Here is a 13,205-nt window from a genome sequence, read left to right as displayed (position 1 = left end):
ACACATAACCAGCATGGCTACTACAACATTCTGCAGCAATCTGGTTTGTGCTTAGTGGGACTATCATTTGTTTTTCAACAGAACAATGACCCCACACACTTCCAGGCTGTGTAAGGGCTATTTGACCAAGAAGGAGAGTTATGGAGTGCTGCATCAGATGGCCTGGCATCCACAATCACCTGACCTCAACCCAATTGAGATGGTTTGGGATGAGTTGGACCGCAGAGTGAAGGAAAATAAGCCAACAAGGGCTCAGTATATGTGGGAACTCCTTCAAAACTGATGGAAAGCAGTCCAGGTGAAGCTGGTTAAGAGAATGCCAAGAGTGTGCAAAGCTGTCATCAAGGCAAAGGGTGGCTACTTTGAAAAATCTCAAATATTACAAATATTCTGATTTGTTTCACACTTTTTTGGTTATTACATGATTCCATGTGTGTTATTTCATAGTTCTGATGTCTTCACTATTATTCTACAATGTAGGAAATAGTACAAATAAAGTAAAACCCTTGAATGAGTAGGTGTGTCCAAACTTTTGACTGGTACTGTATATATATGCATTATAATGATACAGATGACAGAGTCTGAAAGAACATGATCATGTACTTGCCTTCTGAATGACTTTGTCCACCTGTGAGCCAACGGGAGAGTAGAGGATCTTGGGATTTGTAGTCATCAGATGCACTAGTAAACCCAGGTTGCGCTGCTCTTTACTGGTGAAACCCAGAGAGCTCATATTCCCCTGCTTCAAAGCCTCAGGTTCAATGATCCTGGGGATAGACAGAAGACAGAAATCAACAACTTTAGCCTTTACAGCATAGGTATAGAGCACAGGGTTTCCCTGCCCTGGTGCCAGCCCAGCTTTAACCTGTTGGGGATGGGGGCGCTGTTTAGACTATTTATGCTAATTGGGTAATTTTTGAAACGGCTTCCCACAAAATCCTTGATCGTACAATATGCATATTATTATTATTATTGGATAGAAAACAGTCTATAGTTTCTATAGGAGTTGAAATTTTGTCTCTAAGTGGAACAGAGCCCATTCTACAGCAATTTCCCTGACATGGATTCAGATTTCAGAAATGTTGGCCACTGTTCTGAAGTCAGTTAAAAAGGCACTGATATTGCTATGACTGTACGGACACTTCTTACGTCTTCCCCTGGATGCCTTTACGTGATGACGATTCCAATGGGGTCGATTGCGCGTTCACAGGCCCTATAAATCAAAAAACCCTGTAGCTAGCAAGTCTTTTCTTGGTGCGTCACGCGCGTGGAGGACACCGACCCTCTCTTGTTCCAAGCGTTAGTTTAGCCTGTTATATTTCTCCGGTCATCTTTTCACTCGTTATAGGAGTTAAAAACATCATAAGGTAGTTAATTTAAAGCGTTTTATAGCAATTTATATCCGTTTAGTGCGATTTTGGGACATTTATTTCTTTAACGCTGTGAATAGGTGGGCACGCTTTCAGTTCATCCCGAACGCAGTTGGCATTTCCACATGGCAAGAGGACAGCTTTCCACCAAAAGACGATTCCTCCCAAGAAAGGATCCTTTGCCCAAGATACTGATGGAAGAACAGCTCAAGGTAGGACATTTTTATTATGATAAATCGTGTTTCTGTCGAAACATTTTAGTGGCTCAGGACGCCATGTTTTTTGACGTAGCTTCGCTTGGCGCAAACTGTATTGAAAAGTAAGGATAAATTAAAAAATGTAATACCGCAATTGTATTAAGAATTAAATTGTCTATCAATCCCTGTCCACCCTATATTTTTTATTCACGTTTATGAGTATTTATGTATAAGAGTAGATCACTGTCTAAGTGGCGCAAGGACATTTTCTGACCAACTGAGCTACATTTCACATTGTCTAACCATGATTTTGGGGGCTAAATATAAACATTTTCGATCAAACTGTATATGCATGTTGTAATGTGATGTTACAGGAGTGTCATCGGAAGAATTCTGAGAAGGTTAGTGAAAAAATTAATATCTTTTGGCGATGTTGACTTTTATCGCTCACTTTGGCTAGAATCAATGCTGGGCTGCTATGTGGTATGTGCTTTGCTAATATAACGATTTATTGTGTTTTCGCTGTAAGACACTTAGAAAATCTGAAATATTGTCTGTATTCACAGGATCTGTGTCTTTCGATTCGTGTATGCTGTGTATTTTTACGAAATGTTTGATGATTAGTAAGTAGGTAAACACGTTGCTCTAAGTAGTTTTTCTATTCCATTTGTGACGGTGGGTGCAATTGTAACCTATGCCATCTACCTGAAATATGCACTTTTTTCTAACAAAACCTATCCCATACCATAAATATGTTATCAGACTGTCATCTAATGAGTTTTTTTGTTGGTTAGGGGCTATAAATATCTTAGTTTAGCCGAATTGGTGATGGCTACTGGTGTTGGTGGACAAATAAAAGATGGTGGATTATGCTAATGTGTTTTTAGGTAATAGATGTACATCTTTACATATTGTGTCTTCCCTGTAAAATATTTTAAAAATCGGACATGTTGACTGGATTCACAAGATCTGTGTCTTTCATTAGCTGTATTGGACTTTAATGTGTGAAAGTTAAATATTTTAAAAAAATATTTTTTTTGAATTTCGCAGCACTGGTTTTTCAGTGGGGGGGGGGGGGGTGTGCCGCTAGCGCCACGCTGATCCTAGACAGGCTAACACACCTTATCAATTCCAAACATCACGTTCTTGTTTAGTTGAACTGGGGTGTTCTTATACGGCTGGAACAAAAGCCTGCATACCCTGTAGATCTCTAGCCTGGTCCCGGATCTGTTTGTGCTCCAGCCATTCCATTGCTGTCATGATAGTAAGTGACATGGGATTGGCATGATAGAACAAACAGACTGGCACTCAGGCTGGTTGATCTCCAGTCAAAGAACAACAGCACGAGAATGATCCCATTACGAAGACACACACCTATCGTTCCCACACAGAATAGGCTGCAGCCCTGCCCACAGCTGTACAAAAGCAGAAAACTTTGAATGAGGATTCTCTTTCCCTTTCTCTTTCTCTCGTCCTCCACCCTCCTCCTCTCCTCCCTCCTCCCCAGGGGTCTCAGTGGTGTTGGGCCCCCAGGTAGTGGCGTTGCGGGCCCAGGAGGTGGTGGTGTTGGCGGGGGCCCCAGGGGCCGTATGACCCCTAGCACAGGCCCCCTTAGGGAGCAGGCGAGCCAGGCCTGACAGCAGGTCTACGTCCCTGACAAGCCTCTCCACGTCAGCCAGGTCTTTCAGCAGAGCACCCAGGTGGGACCGGGACAGAGGAGCCGAGGAGTTGACCTTCTCCAGACGCAGCTGGTGTGGAGAGAAAGAAAGGGAGAGTGAGAGAGAGCGAGAGGGAGTGAGAAAGAAGAGAAGAATCAAAGGAAGAGAGGAGAATGAAAGCGGTAGAGTACATAGATTTACTGAGGAGTCATGGACTATCTGCCATTCCACACTCCACAGTGTTTACAGTATTTATTTGTGTTTGATGAATGAAAAGCACTTCACCATCAGGGCCGGATTATTGAACGGGCATGCAGAGCAGGTGCCACGGGGCCCCCGACATTCTCTCAGCCTCATGGCAAAATGTGTAGGATAGCATGAGATGAGCTATAAAGCAGCAAATGTGTATTTCTTCCCCATGGCAAAAAGTGTAGAATTACAGGAAATTAGCTTTGAAACTGCACCTCTTATTTTAGCCTAATGACAAAATGTGTAGAAGAGCGTTGTAATACTGCACATTTCTCTCTGCACCATGGCAAAATGTGCCGGAGGTCCCCAGAGGTCCCCGGAGGGGCAAGGAAGTCGGTACCAAATGCGGTAGTCCGGCCCTGCTCACCATGGTGATTCCCAGTTCAAAGCAGCCTTTGAGTGTGCACCCTATTCTCTATTCAGTGCACTTCTTTTGACCATGAACCATAGGGCTCAGGTCAAAAGTAGGGCACTGAATAGGGAATATGGTGCTATTTGAGACGAAGCCATTGTCTCTCAGTACTCTACCTTGTCAATGAGGCTGTGTGTCATCTGGTCTCTCAGTACTGTACCTTGTCAATGAGGCTCTGTGTGTCATCTGGTCTCTCAGTACTGTACCTTGTCAATGAGGCTGTGTGTCATCTGGTCTCTCAGTACTGTACCTTGTCAATGAGGCTCTGTGTGTCTATCTGGTCTCTCAGTACTGTACCTTGTCAATGAGGCTGTGTGTCATCTGGTCTCTCAGTACTGTACCTTGTCAATGAGGCTGTGTGTCTATCTGGTCTCTCAGTACTGTACCTTGTCAATGAGGCTGTGTGTCATCTGGTCTCTCAGTACTGTACCTTGTCAATGAGGCTGTGTGTCATCTGGTCTCTCAGTACTGTACCTTGTCAATGAGGCTCTGTGTGTCATCTGGTCTCTCAGTACTGTACCTTGTCAATGAGGCTGTGTGTCATCTGGTCTCTCAGTACTGTACCTTGTCAATGAGGCTCTGTGTGTCTATCTGGTCTCTCAGTACTGTACCTTGTCAATGAGGCTGTGTGTCATCTGGTCTCTCAGTACTGTACCTTGTCAATGAGGCTGTGTGTCATCTGGTCTCTCAGTACTGTACCTTGTCAATGAGGCTGTGTGTCTATCTGGTCTCTCAGTACTGTACCTTGTCAATGAGGCTGTGTGTCATCTGGTCTCTCAGTACTGTACCTTGTCAATGAGGCTGTGTGTGTCATCTGGTCTCTCAGTACTGTACCTAGTCAATGAGGCTGTGTGTCATCTGGTCTCTCAGTACTGTACCTTGTCAATGAGGCTGTGTGTCATCTGGTCTCTCAGTACTGTACCTTGTCAATGAGGCTCTGTGTGTCATCTGGTCTCTCAGTACTGTACCTTGTCAATGAGGCTCTGTGTGTCTATCTGGTCTCTCAGTACTGTACCTTGTCAATGAGGCTGTGTGTCATCTGGTCTCTCACTACTGTACCTTGTCAATGAGGCTCTGTGTGTCATCTGGTCTCTCAGTACTGTACCTTGTCAATGAGGCTCTGTGTGTCTATCTGGTCTCTCAGTACTGTACCTTGTCAATGAGGCTGTGTGTCATCTGGTCTCTCAGTACTGTACCTTGTCAATGAGGCTCTGTGTGTCTATCTGGTCTCTCAGTACTGTACCTTGTCAATGAGGCTCTGTGTGTCATCTGGTCTCTCAGTACTGTACCTTGTCAATGAGGCTGTGTGTCATCTGGTCTCTCAGTACTGTACCTTGTCAATGAGGCTGTGTGTCATCTGGTCTCTCAGTACTGTACCTTGTCAATGAGGCTGTGTGTCATCTGGTCTCTCAGTACTGTACCTTGTCAATGAGGCTGTGTGTCATCTGGTCTCTCAGTACTGTACCTTGTCAATGAGGCTCTGTGTGTCTATCTGGTCTCTCAGTACTGTACCTTGTCAATGAGGCTGTGTGTCATCTGGTCTCTCAGTACTGTACCTTGTCAATGAGGCTCTGTGTGTCTATCTGGTCTCTCAGTACTGTACCTTGTCAATGAGGCTGTGTGTGTCATCTGGTCTCTCAGTACTGTACCTTGTCAATGAGGCTGTGTGTCATCTGGTCTCTCAGTACTGTACCTTGTCAATGAGGCTGTGTGTCTATCTGGTCTCTCAGTACTGTACCTTGTCAATGAGGCTGTGTGTCATCTGGTCTCTCAGTACTGTACCTTGTCAATGAGGCTGTGTGTCTATCTGGTCTCTCAGTACTGTACCTTGTCAATGAGGCTCTGTGTGTCTATCTGGTCTCTCAGTACTGTACCTTGTCAATGAGGCTCTGTGTGTCATCTGGTCTCTCAGTACTGTACCTTGTCAATGAGGCTCTGTGTGTCTATCTGGTCTCTCAGTACTGTACCTTGTCAATAAGGCTGTGTGTCATCTGGTCTCTCAGTACTGTACCTTGTCAATGAGGCTGTGTGTCTATCTGGTCTCTCAGTACTGTACCTTGTCAATGAGGCTGTGTGTCATCTGGTCTCTCAGTACTGTACCTTGTCAATGAGGCTGTGTGTCTATCTGGTCTCTCAGTACTGTACCTTGTCAATGAGGCTCTGTGTGTCTATCTGGTCTCTCAGTACTGTACCTTGTCAATGAGGCTGTGTGTCATCTGGTCTCTCAGTACTGTACCTTGTCAATGAGGCTGTGTGTCTATCTGGTCTCTCAGTACTGTACCTTGTCAATTAGGCTCTGTGTGTCTATCTGGTCTCTCAGCTCCTGGCTCATCTCTCCAAAGCGCTCAGTCCTCTGTCCTTCCGCGCCACCACACACTGTGCTGCGATAGGCCTGGAGCATGGACTGCTGCTTCTCGGGAACCAATAGGATCTTGCTCAGCTCACCAGTCCCATCCTCCCCACAAGTAAGCATTTCCAACATGGCACCAGTCAGGAGAACACCCTTCAGGGAGATTTTGTTTTTTTACAATCAACAGCATATACATTTCATCATCATCATCATCCTCATCAACCTCATCATCATCATCTTCTTCATCCTCATCATCATATATAGTATCAATTATTTCAATGGTATTGCTGTACAATAAAGGTCAGTGTTTCAATTGAAAAAAAAACGGGCTAAAGGAGGAATAGATATAGGAGAATATATCAGGTAGTGTACCTCCATCTCCTTCAGTCCCTGGGGATCGTAGCTCTGGCCTGCCCCTCCTCCTGCTAGGCCTAATGCCTGAGACATGAGTTTGAGTAGGCCCTGCCGATGGGCTGCTTTGGTTGGGTCTCGTAAAGCTTTGTGGATCAGTCCTCCGTCCACACTATGCATGGCTCCCAGAAGCTTCTCCTGAAGGGAGGATGGTACGGGGATTACTGCAGAACTAATACACCCACTCAGATCGATTCAATTCAATGTAATATTTCCAATTAGCAGCCTACCTCCAGTTGAAGGATCTTCTCTGCAGGGGTTTGTGCGGTCTCTTCTGCCCCTTCAGAAGCATGACTACTCCCCTCTCCAGCTCTGGAGTACAGGCCAAATATCATGTTGAAGACCTACAGTTCAGCAGGGGGAGAGAGGACACATACATTCAGAGAACAGGATGCACACACACACACACACACACACACACACACACACACACACACACACACACACACACACACACACACACACACACACACACACACACACACACACACACACACACACACACACACACACACACACACACACACACACACACACACAGGTCTTTGCCAAATCTGAAATGTTGATAATCGGGTGTTCTAGTTTAGATGTCAAAAATGTGTTATTTAAATTGAAATATAACCAAGAGGAAAGATTCAGATTTGGCAGTCTATACTGACATTGTTTGTTACTTAATTCTTCATCAGTCATGTGACAACATTGGAATTTAAACGCTGCAACAACAAAAAAGACGTCATTACTCTATAATAAAACACTTCCCGGGGGGTTGATGGGGACTGGGGAGGTACAGAGTGTGTGTGTGTGTGTGTGTGTGTGTGTGTGTGTGTGTGTGTGTGTGTGTGTGTGTGTGTGTGTGTGTGTGTGTGTGTGTGTGTGTGAGTGTGTGTGTGTGTGTGTGTGTGTGTGTGTGTGTGTGTGTGTGTGTGTGTGTGTGTGTGTGTGTGTGTGTGTGTGTGTGTGTGTGTGTGTGTGTGTGTGTGTGTGTGTGTGTGTGTGTGTGTGACAGGAGCACAGACCTCTTTGAGGTTGACAGGAGTGGAGAGCAGAAGGCTGGCGGTGTTATTGGGGAGAGACATATTCCTGACCAGAAACTGACGGAACACAGACTGGTTCTTCAACATACTGGCCACGGTGAACCCTGCAGGGGTAGAATCATTCAGCACAACCACAGAGAATATACTGAACCGCTTCTCCAGTAGAGATGACACAGCACTCCATCAAAAACAGTGTATAACTCATTCAATAACTTACAGCTGCTGTGTACAAAAATAAACTCATTAAATAATGATAAGATATCCACACACTGATGAATGTTCCCGTTGTTTTTATGTGCAACGTTTCACCCAGAAGTTCTTCATAAGACTTCAACAGGTGCTAGACTGAATCCCCCCCCCCCAGAAAAAGTAAGTAGCCACATGGCATCGAGCTTCAAAACAAACTGTACACAGGCCACAAAGACTGGTCGGACAAAGCCTGAACCGGTTGGAGCGATTGAGATTGAGAAAAACGGTTGCAGAACCTATTCAAGTAAGTAAATATCTTTTTTAAATGTTAAAAACAATGTATTAGCTAGCTAGCTAGGTCACGTTGTAAACTAACTCAACTGAGCTGCTAGCTAGCTAGGTCACGTTGTAAACTAACTCAACTGAGCTGCTAGCTAGCTAGCTAAACTTACACACTGTTTAGCAAAGTTAAATAAATATCATCAGCTAGCTAATTTCCTATTAGCTATCTATCTTGATGTAATCATTTTAAATTAAAAAGACAGTCTCCAAATGCATTTGTCATTGTCATGAAGAGGGGACTACCAGTAAAAGGAGAAGGTAGGCTACTGAACAGGGCAGGTCATTTGATGGGAGGACAATATCAAAATATTTAGCAATTCCAGAACGTAGAAGGGAAAACTTTGAGGACAGAGAGAGAATATCAACATAATATTCAGTCCTGTATAATTTAAATATAATGAAGCCTGTTTCTTTGATATGATCTGTCCTCAAATATGGAAAACTGTTTGCAGATGAAGAGAGAGGTGCCAATGAATGTCCTAAGACTGAGACTAAAGGTGTGTATATATATATATATATATATATATATCCTATATGCCATAGATTATACTGTATGTGTACCTATATTATTAACAAAATTACAGTTAAACGTCACACACAATGTATAAACATTTTCAAACTGGAGCTGGTCAACCCTGCTAGAGGTGTGTTGGGTGTGCAGGGTTCTGTTTCAGCCCAGTAATAACACACCTGATAATCAAGTGTGCTATTGCTGGGCTTTAACAGAAGTCTGCTCACTGAGTAGATCAGGGATCAGTGGAGCAAGGTTGACCACTGCTGGTATGATGAGCCTGTCCTGCACACTACCATTCCCTTAGACAAACTTCCATTCCTCATAATATTTTACTGTAAATGCCGTAAAAAAAATTGGGGGTTACTATAATTTGTTTTAGATGATTTTTCAAACAAGCATTGCCGTCTGTGTCGGCCAACACCTATACCATTAGTCTCCCTTCCTCCTCAAGTCACCAGCCTCCACTGACATTGAACCATCATATGTTATATTGAAAAGAATCCCCCTTCACATCTATTAAGGTTTAAAATGCTATGGCTCCGCTAAACTGGGTCTGACACAAACTGACACACATACCTTGGCTGGTGTTGAAGCAGTTGTCCAGCGGGGAGGGCCCTGTGGACGTGCTGAGTCTCTCCAGGTGTTGTTGCAGGGACTCCAGCTCCTGGCCCAGTCCTGGCCTGTCTGCTGTGAACAGGTGGTTCTGTAACACCACATCACTAATCCGCTCCAACAACTGGGTCACACTGGGGGAGGGGGGAGAAGGGGGAGAGGGAGGGGCAGTAGGGGGGAGAGAGAGAGTCGAGCGAGTGAAAGGAAGGGACAAAGCGAGAGAGGGAAAAGACAGGTGGGAGGGACAAAAGAGAGAGAGAGAGGATAGTGCATTGAGAGAGGTGTAGGGTATAGTTCAAAGACACAATGACAGCCTTCTCCCATTAGGAGGAGCCCACACATCAACAGAGAGAGATTCATTGATTATATGCATACAATTACAGATTATGACCATTGTCCACTCCTGCCATTACTGTAAGACAGACAGACAGACAGACAGGGAGGGAGGGAGGGAGGGAGGGAGGGAGGGAGGGAGGGAGGGAGGGAGAGGGAGAACAGCTAGGACTGACAGACAGACAGACAGACAGACAGACAGACAGACAGACAGACAGACAGACAGACAGACAGACAGACAGACAGGGAGAGGGAGAACAGCTAGGACTGACTGACTATGTGACTCACGTGGAGTTCTTGTACTGCAGGAAGCCAAACTCGTCCCTCTGGCCGTCGGGACACAGAGACTGCATGATGGGGATGATGCCTGCTGAGGTGAGGGGTGCTGCGCTGTAGAAGGCTGGACAGACAGGACGGACACCAGGGAGGGACAGAGGGTAGGTAGGGAGAACAGAGATAGAGAGGGGTAGAGAGAGATAGAGAGGGGTGACATAGATAGAGAGGGAGGGGAGAGATAGCGAGGCAAGAGAGAGATATATGGGACAAAGGGATAGTATTCACAGGAAAATCCCGGAGGAGAGGAGAGGGAAGAGAGGAGAGGGAAGAGAGGAGAGGGAAGAGAGGAGAGGGAAGAGAGGAGAGAGAAGAGAGGAGAGGGAAGTGGATTGAAGGATTGGTAGGGAAGAGGTTCGTTGGAGGGTTTGAATGTAGTCCAAAGACCAAAAAGGAGAAAAAAGAGAGGAGGTTAGAGAGAAAGCGAAACCCAGATCACCGATAACACACAGTCAGAAGCAGAGAAGAGGTACCCAGATGTCAGGGCTGAGACATACAGTGCTGTCATCTTAATGTCTGCTCTGGTTTGTCATCCACTCATAAACGGTGACTGCTGCTGGACACGCTTTCATCAAGCCTGGAATAAGAACTAGGTCCATGCTAATAGTGTACAATGGAATGGCCCATGTTTCCATGACTACCGTAAATAGTTTTTCTCACTCTTTTGTCTTTCAGCAGCAGTAGATCCATCCACCCACTGGGCGAGGTGCCTGGCAACAACAACACTCTCGATTCTACTTAATTATCCATCCATCCTTCACTCCCTCATATTACATGAATTCATCCCTTTGGACCGAACAAGAATCCTAGCTTATTAACAAATAGGCCTCTTTGAGAATGTCGGAGAGGTATAAAAATGAGTTACTCCCTGTGATTATAAACATCGATCCATTTCACCAACGTTGCTTTATCCTAAGACTAAATCGCTGCCACTTACTCTGGTGCTATTACTGTCTTATTGAATAACCTATAGCAGTTAAAAACACCCACTGCTGAGCCAATTCCAGACAAAGTGAGCACTTCTCATAAATGGTCTAGGATGATGTTACCCCTAGAGACACTGATCTAAGGTCAGTTTTTGGGGTTTCTCACCTCTGATGGTTATGGTTAGGTTGGGAGAGGGTAAACTGATCCTGGATCTGTGCCTAAAGGCAACTTGTATTTAGAGCTACTGAGTAATATCTTTAGTGACTGACTCTCTAGTGAAGGTAGTCTGTTTAAGAGAACAGTACCTGCCTCCCAAACGGCACCATATTCTCTACAATCACCATAGGAGAACCCTTTGAAGAACCCTTGTTGGTTCCAGGTAGAACGCGTTTGGTTCCAAGTAGAAACGTTTTGGGTTCCTGTAGAACTCTTTCCACAGAGGGTTTTACATGGATCCCAAAATGGTTCTACCAGGAACCAACAAGGGTTCTCCTGGAGATAGCCGAAAAACTCTTTTGGAACCCTTTTTTCTACGAGTGTATATTTTGCACAATTTTTTACCAGGGCCCATAGTGCACTAAATAGAGAATGCATATAGGGTGCCATTTAGGATAGTCATCCCGTCCCAATTCAGACCTGACATATGGTCCAATTAGGATAGTCATCTCTGTTCAGACCTGACATCTGGTCCATTTAGGATAGTCATCCCAGTTCAGACCTGACATCTGGTCCATTTAGGATAGTCATCCCAGTTCAGACCTGACATCTGGTCCATTTAGGATAGTCATCCCAGTTCAGACCTGACATCTGGTCCATTTAGGATAGTCCTCCCAGTTCAGACCTGACATATGGTCCAATTAGGATAGTCATCTCTGTTCAGACCTGACATCTGGTCCATTCAAGATAGTCATCCCTGGTCAGACCTGACATCTGGTCCATTCAGGATAGTCATCCCAGTTCAGACCTGACATCTGGTCCATTCAGGATAGTCATCCCTGGTCAGACCTGACATCTGGTCCATTCAGGATAGTCATCCCAGTTCAGACCTGACATCTGGTCCATTCAGGATAGTCATCCCAGTTCAGACCTGACATCTGGTCCATTCAGGATAGTCATCCCTGGTCAGACCTGACATCTGGTCCATTTAGGATAGTCATCCCAGTTCAGACCTGACATCTGGTCCATTCAGGATAGTCATCCCTGGTCAGACCTGACATCTGGTCCATTCAAGATAGTCATCTCTGGTCAGACCTGACATCTGGTCCATTCAGGATAGTCATCCCTGGTCAGACCTGACATCTGGTCCATTCAAGATAGTCATCTCTGGTCAGACCTGACATCTGGTCCATTTAGGATAGTCATCCCAGTTCAGACCTGACATCTGGTCCATTTAGGATAGTCATCCCTGGTCAGACCTGACATCTGGTCCATTCAGGATAATCCCTGGTCAGACCTGACATCTGGTCCATTCAGGATAATCCCTGGTCAGACCTGACATCTGGTCCATTCAGGATAGTCATCCCTGGTCAGACCTGACATCTGGTCCATTCAGGATAGTCATCTCTGGTCAGACCTGACATCTGGTCCCCCTCCACACACTGAGCTCAAGATAAAGTGACATGAGATCATCGAAGGTCCAATCAATGGTTAAGTAGATCAGTCAACCAGCAGAAAAGATCAGGGTACCAGTCAGTCAGAGCTAGCATGGGTACCAGTCAGTCAGAGCTAGCATGGGTACCAGTCAGTCAGAGCTAGCCTGGGTACCAGTCTGTCACAGCTAGCCTGGGTACCAGTCAGTCAGAGCTAGCCTGGGTACCAGTCAGTCAGAGCTAGCCTGGGTACCAGTCTGTTAGTGCTAGCCTAGGTGTCAGTCAGTTAGAGCTAGCCTGGGTCCCAGTCTGTCTGTGCCATCATGCCACTCCTTAGACATGATAGGAAACAGATCTGGGCCCAGGCTGAATAAGAGCTAGCTCCAGCCAGATGTATGGTATAGCTATGTTATGTATACAGTATTTACAGTAGCATTTATTGTCACCAGTAACTGGTTATCACAGAAACACAGACACGTGGAAACATAGACAAACACACACAGAGACAATGTTCACCTTCAAAATTCTCACAAATCCCTTTAAAGGAATATTTTCACACAGACAGCCCAGTGACTTTGTTTGTCACTGTGACCGTGTGAGAGCAGTCACAGATCACATTTCGTATTTGCTCCCTGCACATGTGAGCCGGTGCATGTGCTTCCCTTGTGTGTTGTGTATATGTGGT

The 13,205-nt window shown here is 45.3% G+C and overlaps 1 protein-coding gene across 2 annotated transcripts in view; it reads right to left on the bottom strand.

Moving 5' to 3' along the window:
* The window catches only part of LOC129826691 (ATP-binding cassette sub-family A member 2-like), a 149,265-nt gene that overhangs the window by 67,167 nt on the left and 68,893 nt on the right, over nt 1-13,205 (bottom strand). For both annotated transcript variants that reach the window (XM_055887697.1, XM_055887698.1), the window contains exons 3-10: nt 9,960-10,071; nt 9,303-9,472; nt 7,664-7,785; nt 6,878-6,991; nt 6,609-6,785; nt 6,168-6,389; nt 2,942-3,315; nt 608-767 (exon numbers count right to left, since the gene is read on the bottom strand). In XM_055887697.1, coding sequence (XP_055743672.1) covers nt 608-767; nt 2,942-3,315; nt 6,168-6,389; nt 6,609-6,785; nt 6,878-6,991; nt 7,664-7,785; nt 9,303-9,472; nt 9,960-10,071 — 1,451 coding nt within the window. The remainder of the gene's footprint in view (nt 1-607; nt 768-2,941; nt 3,316-6,167; nt 6,390-6,608; nt 6,786-6,877; nt 6,992-7,663; nt 7,786-9,302; nt 9,473-9,959; nt 10,072-13,205) is intronic.

This window comes from Salvelinus fontinalis, chromosome 28 (genome assembly GCF_029448725.1).
Source record: "Salvelinus fontinalis isolate EN_2023a chromosome 28, ASM2944872v1, whole genome shotgun sequence".
Classification (NCBI taxonomy): Eukaryota; Metazoa; Chordata; class Actinopteri; order Salmoniformes; family Salmonidae; genus Salvelinus; species Salvelinus fontinalis.
Note: the sequence above shows the minus strand (reverse complement) of the source record. Positions and strands in the feature narration are given on the sequence as shown.